This window comes from Rutilus rutilus (assembly GCF_951802725.1).
Source record: "Rutilus rutilus genome assembly, chromosome: 8".
NCBI lineage: Eukaryota > Metazoa > Chordata > Actinopteri > Cypriniformes > Leuciscidae > Rutilus > Rutilus rutilus.
The window spans coordinates 3,123,054-3,147,549 of NC_140222.1; the positions used below are offsets into that span (position 1 = coordinate 3,123,054).

The 24,496-nt window shown below is 39.6% G+C and overlaps 2 protein-coding genes across 3 annotated transcripts in view; both read right to left on the reverse strand.

Moving 5' to 3' along the window:
• Window positions 1-8,759, reverse strand: part of LOC311295724 (GTPase IMAP family member 8-like) — a 527,136-nt gene extending 518,377 nt beyond the window's left edge. Inside the window, exon 1 of one of the 2 annotated variants that reach the window (XM_084417218.1) lies at window positions 8,711-8,759. In XM_084417218.1, the coding sequence (XP_084273344.1) occupies window positions 8,711-8,726 (16 nt within the window). In that variant the 5' untranslated portion in view covers window positions 8,727-8,759. The remainder of the gene's footprint in view (window positions 1-8,710) is intronic. The other variant, XM_084417220.1, reaches the window with a different exon arrangement.
• A 12,360-nt stretch (window positions 8,760-21,119) lies between these two features.
• LOC311295718 (uncharacterized protein) overlaps window positions 21,120-24,496 on the reverse strand; it is a 58,125-nt gene continuing 54,748 nt past the window's right edge. Inside the window, exon 7 of the mRNA XM_084417208.1 lies at window positions 21,120-24,477. Coding sequence (XP_084273334.1) covers window positions 22,625-24,477 — 1,853 coding nt within the window. The 3' untranslated portion in view covers window positions 21,120-22,624. The remainder of the gene's footprint in view (window positions 24,478-24,496) is intronic.

A 24,496-nucleotide genomic window follows, 5' to 3' on the forward strand; every position in this document is an offset into this window, starting at 1 on the left:
CAACGCAAGAAGTGTTCAGAATACGAAGTTCAGGCATTATTCAGAGTAGCATAAGCATGATAAGTGGGATTTTAAGGGAAAGGTTTTTTTTTTTATTTTTATTTTTATTTTTTTATGAGTTTAGGTGCTCATGGAAGAGATGGGTTTTCAGCTGTTTTTTGAATGTTGTCAGGGATTCAGCATTCCGGATGAGGGTGGGGAGAGTGTTCCACCAGCATGGAACTGTGAATGAGAATGATCTGGAAAGTGATCTTGTGGCTTTCTGTGATGGAACCACGAGACGTCGCTTGTTGATTGATCGTAGGCGTCTGGTGGGGATGTAGGCTCGTAGGAGTGAGTGAAGGTAGGAGGGAGCTGAGCCTGTGATAGATCTGTAAGCAAGCGTCAATGCCTTGAACTTGATGCGAGCAGCGAGAGGTAGCCAGTGCAGAGAGATTAACAGAGGGGTGACGTGGGCCCTCTTGGGCTCGTTGAAGACAAGACGAGCTGCAGCATTCTGGATCATCTGAAGAGGTTTGGTAGCACATGCTGGAAGTCCGGCCAGAAGAGCATTGCAGTAGTCAAGCCTAGAAATGACCAGGGCCTGGACGAGGAGTTGTGTTGCGTGCTCAGTTAGGAAAGGCCTGATCTTCCTGATGTTGTGCAGCGCAAACCTGCATGATCGAGCTGTCTTTGAAATGTGATCTGTGAAGGTCAGCTGGTCATCAAACGTTACTCCCAGATTTCTGACCGACCTTGATGGTGTGATTGATGATGAATCAAGCTGGATGGTGAAGTCGTGCTGTAGAGACGGATTGGCAGGGAGGACGAGCAGCTCAGTCTTTGCCAGGTTGAGCTGCAGGTGATGTTCCTTCATCCATGTGGAGATGTCTGCCAGACAGCTCGAGACTCGTGCAGCTACTGTGGGATCATCTGGTCGAAATGAGAGGAAGAGTTGTGTGTCATCAGCATAGCAGTGGTAGGAGAAACCATGTGCCTGTATGATGTGTCCCAGTGATGTAGTGTAGATGGAGAAGAGGAGGGGACCGAGAACTGAACCCTGGGGAACCCCTGTGGTCAGTTGATGTGCTCTGGATACCTCGCCTCTCCATGCGACTTTGAAGGACCTACCTGTGAGATAGGACTCAAACCAGTCGAGTGAAGTTCCTGTGATGCCCAGTGATGAGAGACAGGACATAAGGATCTGATGGTTCACGGTGTCGAAGGCAGCAGACAGATCAAGGAGAATGAGGAGTGAAGATTTGGAAGCAGCTTTTGCAATCCGTAGGGCTTCTGTGACCGACAGTAATGCAGTCTCAGTTGAATGCCCTTTCTTGAAGCCAGATTGGTTGACATCCAGCTGGTTGTTTAGAGACAAGAAGGATGTTACTTGGTTGAAAACAGCTCTTTCAAGTGTTTTTGCAATGAATGGTAGGAGAGAGATGGGTCTGTAATTCTCTACAAAAGATGTGTTTAGCGTTGGTTTTTTAAGCAGTGGAGTGACCCGAGCCTGCTTGAATGCTGTAGGGAAGGTGCCAGTATGGAGGGATGAGTTGATGATGTGTGTGAGTGCTGGTAGAAGTGTGGGAGAGATGGCTTGTAGAAGGTGTGAGGGGATGGGGTCTAGAGGGCAGGTGGTAGGGTGACTGGAGAGGAGAAGTGTAGATACTTCTTCCTCTGTTAGCGGCGAAAAGGAGGACAGAGGGGTATTGGCTGTGGAAGGGGTCGGTCTGGGTTCCTGTGTGTGTGGAGCTGAGAATTGACTGCTGATAGTTGTTGTTTTGTTGGTGAAGAAGTTTGCAAAATCATCGGCAGTTAAGGAGGAGGAGGGTGGTGGTGGAGGTGGACAGAGGAGTGAGTTGAATGTCTTGAAGAGTAGTCGTGCGTTGGAGGAGCTGTTGATCTTGTTGTGGAAATAAGAAGATTTTGCAGCATGAACATCAGCAGAAAAGGACGAGAGGAGAGATTTATACATACTCAGGTCAGATGAGTCTTTTGATTTGCGCCATTTCCTCTCCGCTGCCCTGAGTTCGGTCCGGTGTTCACGAAGAACCTCAGATAGCCAGGGGTTAGAAGGAGTAGCGCGTGCTGGCCTGGAGGAGAGAGGGCAGATTTTGTCTAGAGTAGAGGTTAGTGTGGAGCATAGGGTATCCGTTGCAGTATTCACATCCAGAGATGAGAATTGTGAGGGTGTGGGAAGAGAAGAAGACACGGCAGAGGAGAGGTGGGAGGGGGAAAGTGAGCGTAGGTTTCGCCTGAGGGTGACTGGTGGTGGGGTTGGTGGCGCAGGGGTAGAGAGATGTAGACTGAAGGTAATGAGGAAATGATCTGAAACATGGAGAGGCCTCACCAAAATGTTGTCTGTGATGCAGTTGCGTGTGTAGACCAGGTCCAGTTGGTTGCCTGATTTGTGAGTACCTGTGGTGATGTGTCGTTTGAGATCGAAGGAGGCTAGTAGAGAGGTGAAGTCTGTTGCATGTGGTTTTTCGAGATGAATGTTGAAGTCACCGAAGACTAGAAGTGGGGTGCCGTCCTCAGGGAAAGAGGACAGCAGCACATCCAGCTCCTCTACGAAGTTACCCAGCTGACCTGGGGGGCGATAAATTACTACAATATGGATCTTACTGGGAGTTGTAAGTGTGATAGCATGATATTCAAATGAATTGTTGTTGCATAGAGAAGAGAGCGCTGAGTTTTTCCAATTGTTGGAAACGAGAAGCCCTGTCCCGCCACCCCTCCCAGACTGGCGAGGGGAGTGAGAAAAGGAGAAATTGCTAGAGAGAGCAGCGGGGGTTGCTGAGTCTTCAGGACGAATCCAGGTCTCAGTCAAGCCCAGGATACTGAGAGTAGAATGAGATGCAAAGGCTGGAATGAAGTCAGCTTTGTTGACTGCTGACTGACAATTCCATAGACCCACGGAAAGAGAGAGAGGAGTGTGTGAGGATGAGAGAAGTAGCACATCTACTTCGAACCGAGATTGCGAAACTGTTGAGCAAAGGGGCCATAGAGCCTTTATCTCAAGCTCAGAGCGAAGGGGGTCTGTACAGCAGATATTTTCTGGCACCGAAAAAAGACGGGGGTCTCAGACCCATTCTAGATCTAAGACAGCTGAACAAAGTGCTTGCAAAGCGGCGGTTCAAAATGCTCACAACCAGGAAAATCCTCTCGCAAATTCGCCAAGGGGACTGGTTTGTGTCAATAGATCTGAAGGACGCGTATTTTCAAATACAGATAGCGTCACATCACAGGCGATTTTTGAGATTCGCCTTCGAGATGTGCATGGGCGCGGCCCTCGCTCCCCTGAAACTTCGGGGAATGCGAGTTTTGACCTACTTGGACGATTGGCTGGTTCTAGCTCAGTCTCACTCAGAGCTCATAGAACACAAGACCATGTTACTCGAACATCTCGATGGGCAGTGTGTAAGACCCATAATATTCACCAGACTAGGCCGAGTTTTCGCCCTGGCTGTGTGTGAAACACTATTTATATAATCGCTCCTTATAGGATGCTATTCATTGTAAGAATCATGCTATTCTAGCCCCTCTTCCTGGACTCTCTGTGGGTCCCTGATGATCATGTACTATATGGGCCCCGGGCACCTGCCCTTGGGACTTTGGTACTGGATCTCAGCAAGCACGGCGTTTTACACTGTGTTCCCCATAGCGTAAGATACTTACGCAGTACGAGAGAACCTCTCGTAAGAGAACGTACTTGGTTACTAATGTAACCTCGGTTCTCTCTAGAGAGGGAACGAGTACTGCGTATCTTGCCGTGCCTGCAACACGCTCTGGTTCGCTCCGGCGATGAAAACCAGCTATATCAGCCTCCCGAGCTATGTTTATAGCCCAAGGCCACGCCCGTTTCGGCGGGACGTGATGCTCATTGGAGCTGACGTCACGACAGGGCCTTGTCGATAGGCTGCTGCAGTTGCCGCAGAGCAGCCAATAGGCGCGCGAGCTGTCTCGCCTATGTCTGCGTGCTGCTGCAACGCGTTTTACATTATTACAAAATTAAGGATAATTTTTGGCTTCAATATCTCATGGAAAAGAGATTTCCCCATAGCGTAGTAAGATACTTACGCAGTACTCGTTCCCTCTCTAGAGAGAACCGAGGTTACGTTAGTAACCGAGTACGTTTGCGTTTAAATCTCTTCATCAAATAACGTTAATGTGTTAACCAGCATTTATGCTTTTGAACAAGTGCACTACCTCAGGACATTTTTGTTTCTGTAAAATATAACGTTACCTCATTGTCATGTTCTAGACTTGCTATATTTAGCTTTAGATAAAAAAAAATACCCACTTATTATTGTGGCAGGTTTTTTCTCTGTGGTATTGAAAAGCGATATTTTTCAAGGTATCATAAATTCTAGTATCGTGACAACACTAGCGTATAGTGCTCTATAGCCTATATAGTGAGAGATAGCCTACAGATGCTAAACACATTAACAATCATTTTAGGTTATAGTTCAGTTATAGGTTCAAACAGGAAATGTATCATATTGACCTTAAAACAAAATAGTTTATTCTGAGTCCATGGAGTAAAACTGTACAGGAGGTTGTATATGATGAACTAGGGCTAGGCGATATATATTGGATGTCATTGTTAGGCACATCTCGTCAGTAAAGCCGGTTCTTTGATTAGTAGTAAATCGCCATCACTTGCTTTCAGATGGAGCGGCATTTACTACACAGAGCTGTAGTTCACTGACAAGCTGAGCCATATCGCATTAATTATCGCAGGCGATATGTCCGTGATAATGAAGGGAAAATTGCCCCGGTTGTCAGTGAACTACGAAACTAGTGAATACTTCACTTACAGTGAAACTATCTAAATCAAAACATTAGTTTGGCATTTGATTTAAAAATAGTATAAACCAGATGAGTTTGCAAGTTTACCTAACATGATGGCTAATTAGCGATTAGCAAGCTAATAATATAATACACATTCATGAATATGAGTGCTATTTTTTAATGTTTAATCTTCAGTGATGCTGAACTTGCTCAGCCAGCTACCCATCTAGTTGTGTGTGTCATCATCTTGCCCAAACATTGGAGTGTCCGTGCTCAACTAAGGCAGAGGCGACATCTATGCCGGTGAACCGAACAATGGTGTAATGATTCAGTTCGACTCCCCAGAGAAGACGATGCTCACCCGACTGGCCAATAGGAACGTGGCCCCGCCCATGACACACAGTGAAAGCAAAAAATTGCATCGAGAGCAAAAAAAAGCGTTTTGAGAGAAACACTTTTTTAGAGAAAATGTTTTCACACTGATAGCAAAAAATATATGTTTGAGAATTTTTTTTATTATATTATATATTTTTTTATCATTTATATTTTGTTATGTTCTATGAGAAAATACTTTCTCTCAAAACTTTTTTTAGTCTCAAATATTATTATTTTTTGCTATTGGTATGAAAACTTTTTCTCTGAAATATTATTTTTTCTCTCATGAAATGCTTTTTTGCTATCAGTGTGATAACTTTTTCTCTCAAACTTTTTTTTTTTTCTCTTAGATCATTTATTTTCTCACATGTAATAAAGACACAATTCTCTCTCCATACCACTGCTACTGTTACAGTAATGTGGCAGTCTCGACCATGTAATCACATGTCATACTGTAAAATGCTGTATTTGATGCCATCTGTGTCCCTTCTTCTGATGTATCTCTGGCTCTGTTTACAGCTGGTATTAAGATGCGTTTTGGTCATTCGGATCATAAGTAGAAGAGGGAGACATTCCCGTTTATCCCGTTTGTCCACTTTCAACCACTTCTGTCTATTGATGGGTAAAATCTATGGACTTTTTATGTTAAGCGATGCATAACGATGTAGTGTTTAACGACGCCCAGTTCCAGGAATGCACTAATATTTTGTTGGTAGTACCAGTTTATAACAATTATTAGTTAACACTAAGTTGTCAACACTTCAGAAAAAACAATAATTCATCGATACACTACATTACCTTATGCATCGCTTTCTGTCAGGACTTTTACGTGCTTTTCTCAACTCACTGAAGTGACGTTGGCGTCCGGGTTAGCGGTAGCATTAGCCGTCAGGCAAGTGTTATTTAAATAAACTCCTGATGTACTTACAAACTTTCCAATGCCTCGTTTTATGAGTACAGAAGCTATTTGTACTACTGTAGAAGTTTGGTGCCATTCTGGCCATTATTAGTGGAGTAATTTACCAGATACATCATAGGATCCATTAGCGCCTTTAGGCTGATTTTTCTAAATAAGCTCTAACTTTAATAATGTTCAACCTAGGGAAAAAGGCTTCTGGGGGGTGTTTGGCTCAAGGTCATGGTGCAAAGGCTTATTTTACTTTGAATCATCCCTTTAAATCCCGTCTGGCTAGAGCTCTGAAACGGCAATGGAAACAGTTAGTGTGCATTTACAGCTCACCTGACATAATGATGCCGTATGTTTGACAGAATACGAGACAGAGTTCTTTATTAAATACATAAAAGATAAAAGAATTACAGGAATAATGGATTCTAAACCTCAAAGAAATGCCACAATCAAGAGCTCGAAGCAGAACTGAACTCTAGAACTCTAGAACTCTATAGGGGGTGGTGTGGCGCAATGGATAAGACACATGCCTTTGGTGTGAGAGACCCGGGTTCGAATCCACTGTGAGACACCAATGTGTCCCTGAGCAAGACACTTAACCCCTAGTTGCTCCAGAGGCGTGCGACCTCTGACATATATAGCAATTGTAAGTCGCTTTGGATAAAAGCGTCAGCTAAATGAATAAATGTAAATGTAACTGAGGGAGAAACAGCCAGAAACTCCTCATACGTGCCGCTCACAGTATAAGGATCTTTCCTTACCAATAATGCTTAGATAACACACATACTTACATTAATAATAATGGCTAGTGCGGTGGCTGGGATATATATACTGTATAAACCTACCAATGTCCGTTGCCATGATTTTTGTAATGACTTATTGCGAGAGGAAAAAATGTTTTAGTCACAAAACGCCGTCATTTCGCAATAGTTTTTTATCGACTTTCTGGACATTGCGCAAGTCTATAATGGAAACGCGGCTATTGACTGTTTCGTCTCCATAGTAATCTCTCTGTTCACAAATAGCTAATCTCTCTTTCACACACGCACAGACACACACACTTTGAACATAGTGGTGGTTATAATCTAAGATAAATCACTTATGTAAAAAGAATTCATTACATTTGGTTATCCGTATCGGAAATTGCTATATCTGTAAAGATAACTATAAAGATAATTAGCGTCCGATATTGTTCTGTTTATTCTAAGAGTGTGTTTGTCTGCCGCTTTAAATGCTCGAGCTCGTTACAGCAGGATGAAAGTGATTCCAGCGATATTGTTTCTCTGTGCCATTATCGTTATAGTTGTGGTGTGATCTCTGCTATTCTTTAATACTGAGAACAATTTTTAGAACTATATCTTTAAAGTTATCGTCCTTGGTGTGAACGGGCCATTATCCATAATGTTTCATTAAAGGAACACATAAAAGTTTCAAGTTGACACATCTTAATATCACTGCTAGTGATTTAATTAACTTACTGTTAGGACGATCAAGGATTGGACTACTTCTTCCTGCTGAAAAAAAAAATCACACACTCACACACACACACACACACACACACACACACACACACACACACACACACACAGAGAGAGAGAGGTCTTTCATCAATCAACAATTACACACTTAACACAATCATACAAAAATGTATTATTTTATCACCAATTAAATGATAGCGTCATCTCATCTTTACAAACAAACAACTATAAACAAAAAAATAGCCAATAGCTTTATCTTCTGAATCTGAACTATTCTGAGAAGTGTCTGAAGTCCGCGGTCTTTTGCTTCACTTTTAATAGCGCTTATTATGATCGATCCTGATGAGGAGCTAATGCTAATATAATCGCTATTTGCTAATGCGCGGTGTGCCTGGGCGTGGCCTAATTGACTCCTCCCCCATCAAGACCATTCTTTTTAAAACACCATTTTATTTTATTTTTTTAGAATTTTATTATTAAAATATAATAATCTAAAATAATCTTTTTATTTTCATGAAAGTGACACTGAAAGTATAAATATTAAATATAATAGAGATAATAAAGTACTGCAGTCGCATTGCACAATGTTCTCATTGGTCTTTATATTGAGCCTCCGAAGTGTAATGTATCTGTAGGCTATATATATTTACGAATCTGAACGCATTTTGTCCAGTAGTGAACTTCACTTATCACGTGTTCATGGAGAAGTGAACACTGCATAGGCTCCCTCAATCGGAGCTTGTGTAGATTTATGGAAAAAAGTCGCAGACTATATTCATTTTGTCGTATAGCCTATTTGCATAATTTTACTATTACACATCTGATCAATCTCAACATGCTTTAAGATTGTGTCGCTACGTTTGCGTCACTATACGCTTAAATGTAAATGTCTGTGGTTGTTAATTCGAATTTAAAAATGTAAAACTATACATAGGCTACGCCTAAATAACACAATTGATGGATAAAAATGTATGTGAGATGTAGCCTTTTATATAGCCTACGTCGGTAATTCTTCTGGTGTTCAATGCCGCATTTAAACATACAAGAGCGTGAAATAACTAAACGAAGTATAAACCATTGTCTATTGTTGGCTTATAGGCTATTTAATAAACACTGCACAAATCACTAAGGAAACATTCCTTCATAAGCTACATTTGTGCTTTAATTAGATTCTTACCTAAACTCGACGCCATTTCAACACCAGCACTGCAATCAAAACCGAAAGAAACACGTTAATTAAAGACAAGAGTTCACCTGTGTCAAGCCTCTATTTATAAATCAGAAATGAACTAGTTTACGGAAGATGCGCTTCCTTCTTTAACTCTGATGAATAGAAAAAGCATATACAGACATTTTCATTATTCAAAATTCTCATTTCTATATATATATATATATTAATGAGATAGAATTTAAGTTTCAGATTCTAGTCATGGAACACTTCTGTAAGAGGTTTAGTGTCCTTGCGTTATTCAGCCACAGGGTGGCGCTCTAACAGTGAGGAATCCGATTGAGTAATCACAGTCCCAGAGTTTAGCTCCAGCCTCCTCCAACATTATTACACAAGTTTTCCTGAAGATCTTGAGCTTCAAGTTAATGCTTCCTCGTTTCTCCCTCTGTTTGTCTTCTTAATAATGATTATAAGATATTAGCCTGTGCTTAAAAGACTCAAGTGTGTTCTGAGTTCTGTTATTGATGAGACTCAATCAGGATTAATGCCAAAAAGACGTATAGCAAACAATACCCGACTTGTGTTAGATTGACTATAGCGAGTTGGTTAATGATGACAATTTTATTCTCTTTTTATTCTAGTTTATTTTTCTATCTCTCATAAATCTAGGGTTTGGTGATCCATTCTGCATATTTATAAGAACTCTTTACAATAATCCCTGTTCCTTAAATCAGGTGTTTCAGTTTTTCTTCAAGAGGAGTTGGGCAGGTTTATCCTCTTATTTATTTACTTACAGTCAAGAATCTGACGACACGACCCTGTTTTAAAAGATGAATCACAGAGGCCGATTGCTGTCCAACACATTGCATTTTCCTCTAAATCTTCTGTTTTAAATGTAAATCTTGATAAATGTGAGCTGTTAAAGCCTGTTTTTCTCTCTTTAGGATATTCCAGTTCAGTCACAGGTGAACTATCCTGGTGTAAAGATGATAAAGTCAGATGCAGACTGAACTTTAACTCTAATATCCTGGATTATGTGCAGAAGAGGCATTACGTCAAACACACTGGTTATTAATAAATATGAATGTGCTGGTCTAAAATTTCTAGATTTTCCTTCCCTAAATAATACTTTCAGGATAAATGAACCTATTCTTCCCAATCTTGTTCTCTAAGGTGGGAATTCTCCCTTTCTTAGTGTTATGTAACTAACATCACTAAATTGTGCCTTAAATTATCAAATTTACATTAACAAGTGTTTTTGGCTTGGCACCTAAAACTTACGAATATAATTTTAATCCTCACAGTTATTTATTTATTATTTTTTTGTGAATAATTGTGATATTCCTCATACAAATAAGTCTTGCGGCTCTATTTTTTCCCAGATTGGGTCAATAATAATATTATTTTGGTCAATTAATCAATGGTGATGGACACTTATATTCCTGTCCAGAGTTTTTGAGCAGGTATAATATAATATAATATTACAGACCTGTCACTCCACCAGAGTTTGCTGTTGTAATGCTATTCCTTATGGAGCAAAGACTCAGATCCCAGTCTTCCTCATCATGAGCTCATCCGTTTGATACCATGATTGGGAATATTAATTTTGTATCCAACTCTTCTGGCCGGAACAGGAGATTTAGACGGTTATTTCACACACTGTGTTCTTCTGGAATGGCCAGTTTGTCGACATTCCATGGAAGAAAGTGTGACTGTTGTTCAAATATTTAATAACCAATAAGATAAACAATGTATCTTACAAATTACTTGATATTTTGTATCCTGTGTAAAATAAAAGTTCTCTGATATTGCCTCTCTGAGTTCTTCTGTGGTGCTGAAGATGAATCTGTTTCTCATCTCTTCTGGGAATAATCACACAAGTGTGTTTTTGTGTCTTTATATGCACATTCTCATCACAATCAGTTTTTATTTTGTTATGCAAATATGTTTGTTTTTTTAGGTCATCTACTTTACATCCGGCAACTCCAAAGCCCTTAACACTGTGTTACGTCCAAGGACGTTGGGGAGCGCAGGGCACAACGTAACACGAGGCTAGTTGTAACACACTTGTTTTAAATACTTCCATACATGCTAGCATGACGAAACTTGGTGTATTTACTAGTTGCCATATCAACACAATATAGAGAATTATTTTTTTTTTTTTGGAAGATATCCATAGACATTTATTAAACCATAGCAAAAGATAATTTTTCATCTCTATTTCATCTCTATTTTTTGTGTTTATTTAAAATTAGACAAATCTGATATTATTTTAATCTCCAAGATGTTATTTAACAGTTGAGATAGTTCTTTAATGCTTCGCTAACTAGCAGAAGACACTAGCCGGGTTTAAATCCCAGTTGTGCAGGCGGGGCATGTTGTCACACTGCGTTACAATGTGCCCCTATTAGGAATATGCTATTCTATTCTATACTTTTATTAATTTTATTGAGAAAACATGAGAAAAATGTGAATAAAGACAGAGTCAATGTTCAGAAATTACTAATTATTTATTTGTTTTGAACTATGTTGTATAGCTGTGTTTTCCTGTGTTCGTAGTCAAAACTCAAAAATGAGTTTACATTTAATTATTAAAAATTGCCATTATTTTATATGAAAAAGTTAATAATTGTATTTTATTTAGAATTTTTTTTAGTTTGTCTTGTATATATTTTTTTATTAGATCAGATAACATTTTAAGCTGTCATATGGTCATGTTACAATGTGCCCCTCACATGTTACAATGTACCCCACCTATGGGGCATGTTGTCACATTTCGCTTCCATTCTTTCGGGGTATATCAAGAAAAAAGTATATACTGTATTAATAAAACAAAACCACATAATTGTACTAGACATGTGGGAAATTAATGTGGGAAAAAATAAATAGTCTGAACCATAAGTAGATTTACACAAACTGAGAAAGTCAAAAAGCGTTACTTTGTGCCCCGCTCTCCCCTATTCATTGTGTGACTATTATATATCAAGAATTGGACCAAAATTGACCAAAACCAAAATTGGACAGTTGAAGACTGGAAAAATGTTGCCTGGTCTGATGAGTCTCGATTTCTGTTGAGACATTCAGATGGTAGAGTCAGAATTTGGCGTAAACAGAATGAGAACATGGATCCATCATGCCTTGTTACCACTGTGCAGGCTGGTGGTGGTGGTGTAATGGTGTGGGGGATGTTTTCTTGGCACACTTTAGGCCCCTTAGTGCCAATTGGGCATCGTTTAAATGCCACGGCCTACCTGAGCATTGTTTCTGACCATGTCCATCCCTTTATGACCACCATGTACCCATCCTCTGATGGCTACTTCCAGCAGGATAATGCACCATGTCACAAAGCTCGAATCATTTCAAATTGGTTTCTTGAACATGACAATGAGTTCACTGTACTAAAATGGCCCCCACAGTCACCAGATCTCAACCCAATAGAGCATCTTTGGGATGTGGTGGAACGGGAGCTTCGTGCCCTGGATGTGCATCCCACAAATCTCCATCAACTGCAAGATGCTATCCTATCAATATGGGCCAACATTTCTAAAGAATGCTTTCAGCACCTTGTTGAATCAATGCCACGTAGAATTAAGGCAGTTCTGAAGGCGAAAGGGGGTCAAACACAGTATTAGTATGGTGTTCCTAATAATCCTTTAGGTGAGTGTATATATATATATATATTTAACAGGAATTGTTAGCCTACCATGTGCACTGCAATGACTGCTAACGTTGTTACTGAGAAAGTATTAACCCCCTGAGGTCGGCAATCGCGCCGGCGCGATAGGCTCGTTTTTGTTCATATCAGTTCAAACGAGAGTCCAAATACTCTGTTGACTTTGATCTTACAAACCAGTTTCATACATCAATCGATCTTGTTAAATGTGTATTATTTATATCTGGCAAATGACTGAGGCAATCCATGCAAACTGTGAACTCCCCCATATTAGCTCGAGAAATCACAAGTTTATTCAGATCATTACTTGTTTACACCGTCTCGCAGAGCTGTGAGGAATAATAATAATGGAAAATGTACCTCAGAAGTGCGGGTATTTCGAGGAGCAACGGATCCGACTGAGCTGAGGAATACTGTAGTAAGTTTTTTTCATTCTCAAGTGAATCGCGTTTCTGTGTGTGAATGAATGAACGGCAGAGATGTGCGCTGTTTACCACAACTCGCAAAAAGACAGTTTAAATTTGAATCGCGTTTCTGTGTGTGAATGAATGATCCACTTTTAGCAAACTGTATTGCTATACTGAGATGAGTAAAAATCGACTGAAATATGTTGAAATAAAATGTATTTGTATAAGCAACGTATTAAACTGCAAATTAACATTTATATTCCTTATAATAAAAACGAAAGCCCAATGTTACAGACATATGAAAGACAACATTTCGTTGACTAGATTTTGATAGATTATACATTTTTACTGTAAAATATCTGCCACCTCAAATAAGCTTTTGTTTGCCAATTTTTGCTCATATGTTAAATATAGTACCGTATTTTCCGGACTATAAGTCACACTTTTTTTCATACCTTGGCTGGTCCTGCGACTTATAGTCAGGTGCGACTTATATATCAAAATTACCAAGATTTACTTGTCACAGGATCGCTCACTTGCTGAAATTGGGGGTGACATTACCGTCTACAGCCACGAGAGAGCGCTCTATGCGCTCTAGGCTACAGCTAGTTTTACCCCTGAAAAAAATTAACTGAAAACAACTGAAAAAGTGAAATTAACTTAAAGACAACTAAGAAAGACAGAACGCAAACAAAATTCCCCCAAAAAGAAAATCCTATTCTGCAGATTACAAACTGCAGGTAGTAAAATATGCAGCCGAAAACGGTAATCGAACAGCAGAAAGAAAGTTTGGAGTGAGTGAGAAACTTGTGAGGGACTGGCGAAAAGCAGAGGTTACTTTAACTGTAATGAAGAAAACAAAGAAAGCTAATCGCGGGCTGAAAGCAAGATGGCCAGAGCTGGAGGAACGAGTCCACAGATGGGTGCTTGAACAACGCGCTGCCGGGAGAGGCTTGTCAACGGTGCAGTTGCATCTCCACGCCCTGGTAGTTGCCAAGGAGATGAATATAAATGACTATGCAGGCGGACCTTCTTGGTGTTACCGCTTCATGCAACGCAACCGCCTCTCTATCAGAGCACGGACAACGTTGTGTCAGAAACTGCCAGCAGATTTCCAAGCTACTGTAAGGTCGACAGTTTCCGTGAGTTCGTTGAAAAGCAGGTAACTGAACACAACGTGTCACCGGATCATATTATCAACATGGACGAGGTCCCCCGCACATTTGACATCCCCATGGGCCGAAGTGTCGCAGAGAAAGGGCAGAAAAGTGTGAATATAGTGACAACTGGTCATGAGAAATCACACTTCACAGTGGTGCTGGCATGTTGTGGAGATGGATCGAAATTGCCACCGATGGTCATTTTCAAACGGAAAACCATGCCCAAAGACGAATCTCCCCCCACAGTTGTCGTGGCCGTGAATGAGAAAGGGTGGATGAATCAAGAAATGATGAACATTTGGCTTACAAAGTGCTACACTAAGCGTCCTGATGGCTTCTTTAAAACACGCAAAGCCCTGCTTGTGATGGACAGTATGCGAGCGCACATAACGCCACAATTCAAAGATAAGATAAAAGCTTGCAACTCCATACCTGTCATCATCCCTGGAGGCTTAACCAAAGTACTCCAGCCACTCGACATCTCTGTGAACCGGAGCTTTAAGGCAGTCTTGCGTCGCCTGTGGGAGGAGTGGAAGGTGGATGGAGAGCACAGCTTCACGGCAACCGGGAGGATGCGCCATGCAACTTTCCAGCAAGTCCTTGGATGGATCGACACAGCATGGACTTCAGTGACAACCGAAACCATCCTGTCGGGATTCAGAAAGGCTGGAATAACTGGAACTGATGCCGAGTCTGACGACAGCCCCGCAGAAGAGGAGACGGCGCTTCATCTTCCTCCGGAGTTGGCGGAGTTGTTCAGAAGCGACACAGACGATGAAGAATTCAACGGATTCAGTGACGTGGAATGAGATCGCGGGAGCTTGGTGAACTTGCTTTACCGTTAACTGTTGGACTCGCTGGCTTGTTATGTTAATTTAGCCTATTCAGCCTCCCGGGTATGTTCTTTATGCTATTGTGTAGCTAACTGTTAATGTGTTACGTTAACATACACCTATTTAGCCTGTTTTTCTGTGTGCTATTGTGTACCAGTAGCCGAATAACTTAAATGTCTGTCTGTTTTAATAACTTAATGTCTGTTTAAATAACTTGTTATTGGTCTTGGATTTTGTTAAATCCATTTCTAAATAAATGCGACTTATAGTCCAGTGCGACTTATATGTTTTTTTCCTTGTCGTGACGCATTTTTGGACTGATGCGACTTATACTCCATAGCGACTTATAGTCTGGAAAATACGGTAAGTTTTGTCAAAAATAAAGTAATCAAATAATCAATCAAATCCTTAACTTTGAAATATGTATGATAAAATGTATACTTTAGTTTTTACAAAGAAAGATTACACTTGAATTGTTGTTGTAATTGTAACCTTTTTAATAAAAAAATATATGTAGGTGTAGATGTAAACAAACTATTAAAAGGTAAATATAAGCCTTTTCTTTAAATAATTTTTATTGTGTTTTATTATTGACAAATTTGGGGAGAGGATACATATTCCAAAACTGAAAATATGAGAATTAACTGCACAATTACTAGACATGTTTTCCTTGGATATTATACAATTTGCAAGCACAATTTGAATTATTATATATATACATATTGCTCTTGCATTTTTTCTTGTGGCTCAGTGACACACCTGAATGAATGGCTCATTAAGTATGCGGGCCCCATTGTCTCCTCAGGTGCGAACCACTAAATATGCATGATGGTGTTGGATCGTTGACGCCCACTCGCATATCGCCTTTCCAAACAGAAAGTGTTTTGCAAAATTTAAATCAATGTATTGTTTCATGTGAATGATTAGGGATGATGATTTTCACATCATTTTGAAGAAAAAACTCTGACACATATTTAGTATGTGTTTTGTGGCCTTTAGTTTTTTCAATAACCATGCATAAACATTATTCTCTTAAAAATACAAACATGTACATTCATGTTGCTCACATACTATGGTAGCCCTGTTTGTGCTAAATAGAGTGTAATTACACCTTTGCCATTAATATGTTTATAAGCAACTGAAAAAAGCACAAATGTCAGGGCATGTCAGAACATCTCAAGGACCCCAAAAACACCTTAGACCCCAGAGGGTTAAAGGAGAACTCCAGTCAATTTTAACATTGAGCTCATTTTTTTGTAAATTTGGAGTGCTGTCAGTACAGAGAACAACGACAAAATTGGACTCCATTTAAAATTTTAAAATTTGCACCCTGTTGACTTCAATGGGGTACGTTTTAAACCTGCTTTTAGCCTCTTAAAGGCCATCTTTCAATTTAATTTTATAACTTAATTTATACAGAATCTTGTATGAAAATGTCAATTCAAAAAGACATACATAAGAATACATATGTTTTATAAGACCCACGGGCAGAAATTAAGAAAAAAGTGATTCAAAAAAGTGACAAAAGGATTCAGGCAGGATGCTTCAAACCCTGGATGGAGTGTGAGGCAGGTAATGTCTTCTGGGAGATCTAGGGTTTGGACAAGGGTCCAAAAGGCGTCGACCTCCCTACAGCACACACTCTCCACTGCTGATGGCATAGCCTCACATCTACCACACAAGCACCTGTTAAACAAAATGTGCTAAGATAAACTCACTCTCCTTCCCTCCTTGTAGCTCTAGTGGTTGGTGTAAGACCTTGTAAGAAACGACATGTAGACTACTTACTTACTTCCTAAAGCTTATGTAAATATGCACTGTAAAAAGACGACCCACCCCACACACACACACACACACACACACACACACACATTTATGCACAGTATAGGCTGTCAATAAGATGCATTTATCTGCATGCCTTACACCCAGTATCCCTCCACGTGACAATAAAATATCCTTGTAACAATGACTATATTTACATGAACAGCATATTCCCGTCCTAACCGGAACACTAACTGCTTTCATACATGTACTCCGCAGTACATGCGAGCTCATTTACATAATGTCCGTCGGAAATACTAGGAGGGGAATAGTATAACAGCCGGCTAAGTTCGGAATTCCAGCTGGCCGGTTATGTTGTTCAGATATACGGCCCAAACGCTTGACATCTGCAGAAGCAGAACATGCGGACACCTAGGTCTGAAAGCAGCTACTGATTAAAAAAATCAGTTAGCAATTTCTACAAAATTTCACGATAAACTATGTTGGCAGAAATGCACAGCTTTTCCATCCCTGTCCAGACTAGCTGACCGTCACAGATGTAAGCTAACGTTATAGCCTACAGCATTCACTAGAATCTGGGATCTAAACTCAACATTTTAAGACACATGTTGCATATGGTGACAATCTACATGGATGCTTGAAAAACAACAAAGTCGACAGCAATATTGCAAAATATGATTTATTAAAGATGCAATGTGATAAACATGGAGACAACGTTAGCCACAATTAGCTATAGCCTGTGGTCACTCACCAAGACACCTGCCCAATTCTCCACCGATTCTCCTCACACCACAACTCTATCTCTCTCCTCTGTCCATTTACCCTTCCCCTTAACTCTGCCTGACCCCTCTCTTGCCTAGGTGGCTCATAATTATACGGCAATGGCCCATCGTAAGAGTTTACATTAACCCCTACTGCAACCTCTTCACTGTCTGACTCCATTACGAAGAGATGAGATTTACCGGCCGTTGCGTCACTTCCGATCAGAGCGTTTTTGACAGCGGAAGTAATTTTACTCACACTTTCTTTTTAAAAACTTTTTTCATGCACATTTATGATTAATTTCTTCACGCAAATCGAGTTCCTACACTATTTATCTACACGTTCATTCACAGGGATCTTCAACTTGAAAGATGGACTTTAACATCCTTCATGTGTCATTACAAGTGCACAGGTCATGTGAGTGATTCCTTCAGAGTGAACACGGGTGAATCTGACTGCAGTAGAATTGAAAGATATCAATAAAAGTGACGTTAATTCAGCCAGCGCACATACCTGTATTTACTTCCTGTTTTCGGTCGAAGTCCACAGTAGTCGATTGTCGAGTTCACGCGCATAGGATTAGTTACCTATGATCACGAGCGTGAACTCGACAATCGACTACTTTGGACTTCGACCGAAAACAGGAAGTAAATACAGGTATGTGCGCTGGCTGAATTAACAACACTTTTATTTATATCTTTCACATCTACTGCAGTCAGATTCACCCGTGTTCACTCTGAAGGAATCACTCACATGACCTGTGCACTTGTAATGACACATGAAGGATGTTAAGAGGCTAAAAGCAGGTTTAAAACTTGCCCCACTGAAGTCAACAGGGTGCAAATTTTAAAAAGAGGATAACACGGTGTAGGCAACACCGATTTTTGTCGTTGTTCTCTGTATTAACAGCACTCCAAATTTACAAAAAAATTAGCTCAATGTTAAAATTGACCGGAGTTCTCCTTTAATGGCATAAACCTCCCTTGAAACTTAAACTGGAATGTCACTGTTTCTGTCACTGCGACTTCCCAAACAGGCGAGCACACGCACGCACTCATCACTTTTGAGCTAAAATTTTAAATTGAGGATGCGGTGCATTGCGATGCATCGTGATATCGAATTGAACTAAATCGATGTCATGACAATCGTAATCGAAACGAACCATGAGACCAGTGTCGGTTCACACCCCTAGTGGGTAATAAGCTAACTTGATTCGATACAGAGAATAATGGGAAGACTGGTTCATAAATTCCAGCCCACATTACCACACAGACACCCGTGTTCAAATGTGAGGTAGTTAGGTTGGTTTGGGGGCATGCTCTCCCGAGAAAATTTGGATTTCTCGGACATACATATATGTGCATTTTAAGGTGTTTGAAGGCCAACATTTTTTTTTATAACAATAGTTTTAAAAGCATGCCAGTGGGCAGTAGCATAAATGATTTGTCAAGCAGATAACATATTCTTAAACACGAGAATGAGGATAAATGTTTTAATGAATGATCCACAGTACAAAATGGAAATGCAGAATGTTTCTATTATTGTTGACAATACACAATCACATATTCCAAACAGAAACGGTCTTAAATGAGAAATCTTTCAAGGATTATTTTGCATAGATGTTACATTTCAATCAAACACCAGTGCAATCTTTTTGTGTCCAGAGGCAAATTAGCAATTTATATATTAGCATTAAAGATTGGTTTCAGCAACTTGTTTCTTTCTTGAGTTAATCAATGTTTTTGGCACTAATCAGTTCAATTAAATTTCAATTGTTCACTCATAAAGTCAGTCACTTGTCACCACCTACTGGATGAATGATGGAAGTTGCGCAAACACAGACAAGCGGAGTGATACAAACTGTGAGAGGGCTGATACTGGTGAAATATTCCAACACATTCGAGGACCATACAAACAGCCTACATATCAGATATCTCTATATCTGAGGCCAGAGGTCATCTAGTTTGGGTGGTCTTAAGGGTCAGCTAGTGATAAATCAAAGCTAGCAGCAATGAGTCCTTTATCTGTGGAATACGTGGCGGAAAGAAGCCCTGATGAATTGAAGACCTTGAAATCAGTATAAAGGCTGCCTGGTTCTTCCTGTCAGTGTCTCACTCACCATTTGATCAATTAAAAAAAATAAAAAAAATAACGCAGTCAGCACCGCCGCACAGTCCCCTGTACAGAAATGTCCCGTCCACACCACACTACAAACAAAATAAACATGTGACTCACATTGCTTTGTAATATCTACTGAGGATCAATGAAAATCTAATTTTTCCATTACAGCGATATTTTATTTTTCTGCGATATGAAAACAATTTCACCAGATGACTTGAATAGCACTATTTGGAAAGAATGAATCATTCTAGAATGACTGGGGGGATTTTTACAATTCTGTAGAAGTGCAGTTTATCTCTCTTCGCCGAGGGCCCCTGTTACTCAGTTCCACTATTACCCCCTGTCTGACACCCCTGCATTGTGTGATTATTTTGGCAGTTTAGGACATCGCACAAGATTTGTGTCAACACAGAAAACATTTCATCACTTTTTTTCATTTATTGAAAGTGTGGTTTATGTCAACTGAATATGTGGAACGCTTTTCAGATAAGGCAACGTTTTTTTTTAGTACAATTCACACCCCGCGGTAATTCAGGAGAAAAAATCTCCAAATGCTCCACTTGAAACTTCGGTCTTCCGACCTTTTACTATCGCGTCAATTGATTTTGATCAATATGCGTGAGGGAGAGGCTGAGTGTTCCTGTGAGATGGTTCTGCTGTGATCTTAGTTTGGAACTATTTTCGCTTCTGAAACAGAACAAAAACAGTCATTGCGTCTAAAATGAAAGTGACTTAATTGTTAATTGGACTGTTAAGAAATCTAGGCCTTCAGTGGTGTCGTACCTGAATTAATCCACCTCTTAATACCATCATAATGACTCCAAGGCTATAGAAACCATCAATATTATACACAAACACAGTATAACAGGGCGTTGCATCACACAGACTCTTTATAATTGTTGTGAAATTGCAGTTTAAGACAGTCACTGTAAAACATGACGATGTGCACAGCTGACCCCTTCTCTCACACTGAATTTTTAGAAGGATATCAATGAGATCAGCAGGTCATCATGGCACACATTACAGTCAGTTCTGTTTTTCCCCGGGACAGATCGAATAGTGTTTCATGATTCTGCGTTAAGTTTGATAGTCTGAATAAATGATTTTTTCACCGGTAGGTTTGAAACTGCTGGGGGTCGAGGAGGGAGAGAAGTATTAATTTGTGGGTAGAAAAACTATTAAATCTACAGGAATATGTTTTAGTTTATGCGGTTTGCTACAGATGTGGTTGGCTGGCTCAGACTACCAGTAATAGTGCGCGCTCTGACCATCCAATCAAAGGACGTGAAAATGCTGACGTTATTGGACGCCTGCTAGATGGCCCCGTTGCAGTCAAATCGAAACCTGATTGGCTGATTAAATCTGATTATCTGATTGGTTAAAGCAACAGTTTCATTGCCATTTATTTTACAGGCACTCGCACTATTGATTCTGAAGTCCTCAAGGCAGATTTTAGCTTTGACCCTGGCAACACATGATGGCTGAAACAAGAGAAAAGTTATGAAATTAAGAGAATGGACTATTGGGAATAATTTAAAACTCATTCATGAAAAAAATAATAATATTAAAGCGCATGTCAGTGATTCTGAGCAGAGAAGGCCATGCTGGCCATATACTTTTAGGGCATCGTATAAGTAGGCAAACTGCATCAGCCTCTCTAAAACCCATCTTTCCACATGTTGGACCAGTTCGAAGGAAGAGACAAAAGCCTGAGGTGGAGAATATCAATGTTCTTTATTGTCAATCAATAGAGAGAACAGAGTAGAAGAAAAGAAGCAAAATAAGTCTCTAGATCTTTATATAGTATATGGGTATTAGGCAAGCAGATAGTTCTTGTTTCCAGTTCTTCGCCTCTGACAGGAAACAGGTCTTGCAAATTGCATTGTCTTAAAAGGGACCCTAGCCCTTTAGTAAGATACAGAAAAAAAAATGGAGAGATAGGAGAATAGTACATTAGTACATTTTGTGATACAGAAAATTCCTGATTCACAACATCGTCCTGTGACGTTAAAAACCTTTAAATGGAGACATTCTCTTATATATACTTATGAAGACCAACATCCATTGAGACCACACAATCATGAGATTAAACAACAAAAGCAAGCATTCTAAGAGCTAGAAAAACAAGTGGTATTATAAATGATTAAATGTTTAAAATGTATGATAAGTGATTATATGATTAAATTGAATAACTGCGAACACCCTTGTAATTTGCTTGAATGTTTTCGAACTTTATGAAGGATTATTTAATGGAAGGTTCAAGCAGTGTGTGTAAGGAATTGGAAACAAGCAGAGAATGGCTGTTTTCTAAAGCACGCAGCGGCATCTGGAAAACCTAAAAACTAAGCTCAATCAATTGGAAAGAGACTCGTGATGCATACTGAAAATATCAGAATCGATCCATGAATCGTTTGAAGAATCGCTAAGCATTGATTTAGTGTCCCAGCCCTACTCTATGTCATCCATCAGACCACCTTTAATAATCTCCATAATTCAAATATTGTACATGTTAAACTTGTTTAAATGTCAGTGGTCCTTTATGTTCTGTTTATTGTGAGATTTCATAATTATAGTAACCACTTCTCCATTGCAGTGTTTTGCCAGAAACGAATGGAAACATGGTTTGCATAATTTTAGCAAAAGATTATTAGCGGTTTGATAACATAATCAAGCAAAAGGCTTATCATATTACTTAAGTTATGTGTCTGACGTTGTAAAGAGTGATACATAATTCAACGTTCAAACATATTTGACTGAATTATACCAATATGTCCACTTGCCATTGTGCAGTGTTTACTACAATTAAGTTAAAAACAGTAAAAATGTGAGCTGCTGTAAGTGGAGGCGGGGCTCATTTGCATATTCATAGAACCGCGTATACTAAATGAGGCAGAGGTGTCAAGTTAAATTCAAGATATTTTAAGGCATGAAGAATTTTTTTCACAGGAAAAAACATTTAAATATGTCATTTTGATGATCAAAGATGAGTTTTAAGGGATAAAATGGTCGACTACAGGGAGACTTTAATGAGCGGCGGGTGTAGAAGTGCAGGGTTATGATTAAACACTGCAGGACATGAGCAGATCTGAAGAACCCTGATTAAGAGAAATACAGAAAGCCAATTCACATAAACTACAGAATGCAAGTGCCAATTTTTTGGCTCATCAATAATTTTTAAAACTGTTTCACATGACATGACACCGTTGTTCTTGTTTCTTTTTCAGTTCATATTGTTTTTCAATTTTCTCCTTGAACTCCTGAACCTGCTGATCTTTTCTCTCACTGAATTTATTCAATTCTTCTTCTTGTTTTCTGGCTTCCTCTTCATGTTTCTCCTTCATCTTCTCTATTTCCTCTTTATATTTTTGTTTCATTTCATCACACTCTTTTTCCTCTCTTTCTATTATTTCTCTCTCCTCTCCTTCTCTTCTCTTGATCTCTTCTTCTAGCTCTCGTTTCAGATCTTCCATCATTTTCTCCCATCTCTTTCTCTTCTCCCCTCGTCTCTCTTCATCCTCTCGTTTTCTCCTCTCCCACTCCTCTTTTCTCTCTTGCTCCAGCTGCTCATAACGTCTTTTCATTTCATTTCTCTCTTCTTCATATTCCCTCTCTTTTTCTTCTCTCTCTTTTATATGTTTCTGTCTCTCGTCCTCTATCATCTTTTTTTCTTCTCTCTCACTTTCATATTTGTTTCTAATTTTCTGCAGTTCTTCCTGTTTTTCTCTCAGCTGTTCCTTGTGTTTCTCTTTTCTCTTTTTTTCCTCTTCCTCTCGTTCTCTCATCTGTTGTTTCTTCTCTTCCTCCCATTCTCTCTGCTGTCGTTTAATTTTCTCTTGAATCTCTTCATCATCTTCATTCTCTTTTATTTTTCTCATCCATTCTTCTCTCTCTTCCTCTTCTTGTTCCTTCTTCATTTGTTCCTCTAAATCTTTCTCTTTTATTTCCTCTTCCTGTTTTCTTCTTAACTCTGCCATGAAGTGTTCCTGCTTAGTTTTCAGCTTTTCTTGATCTTGTTTATATTCTTCTTCTCTCTTTTTGTTTTCCTCTTCTCTTTCCTTTTGCTGTTTATCACACTGTAATCTCTGATTTTCATTCTCTCTCTCCATCTCATCTATTGTTTGATCATATTCAGCTCTTCGCTGTTCTTCCTCTTTTGATCGTTCCCGATCTTCCTCCTCTTGTTTCTTCTGCTCTGATTTTTCTTTCTCCTCAAACTCTTTCCTCAGTGTTTCCTCTTGTCCTCTGAACTTGTTCTCCAGCCTCTCTCTCTCCTCATCTATCTTTAGTTTCTTCTCCTCCAGTTTCTTTGTCATGCTTTTGACTTCCATCTTATATTTGGCTTCTAATTCTTCAACTTGAGCCTGATTTTTTATTTTATTCTCTTCTAGCATTTCTTTTCTCTTTTCAATGGAGATCGCTGCCTCAAACATCTCAGTAGTGAAATATCGGCCCTCATTAGATTTCTTCACCTCTTCTATCTTCTTTATCAGTTCAGTAACTTGCTTCTGGTCTTGTGTTTCTGTGTTGTTAAAAGCCAGGAATCTGTTTCCACATTCTCCTATCAGTTTCTTGAGTTCATCGTTTTTACTTGTCTCTACATATTCTTCTATTGTCTGTTCTTTCAGTTCATCTCCTCTAGTGAAGAGAACAATGCTGAACTCTGCTGCTTTTGGGCCAAAGATCATCTTTATCATGTCTAAAGTGTCTTGCTTCTCTTGAGTGATTCTTCCCAAACTCAACACAATGATGAACACATGAGGTCCAGGTGCGGACAGTGAAACACTCTTCACTATTTCTTCCATTGCCCTTTCTTTTGATAGTGAAGTGTCAAGGAGTCCTGGAGTATCAACAACAGCTACTGATTTGACTTTACCAACATCAACTTCACAATCTCCCATTTGACAAGTAGTGGTCACCAACTGCGAACTGGCTTTACTGTGAAACTCGTTGTTTCCGAGGATAGTGTTTCCTGTGGCGCTCTTTCCATTTCCTCTCCTCCCAAACAGCAAGATTCTCAAACATCCTGAATCTTCATCATCTGAAAAAGACAAGAGTTT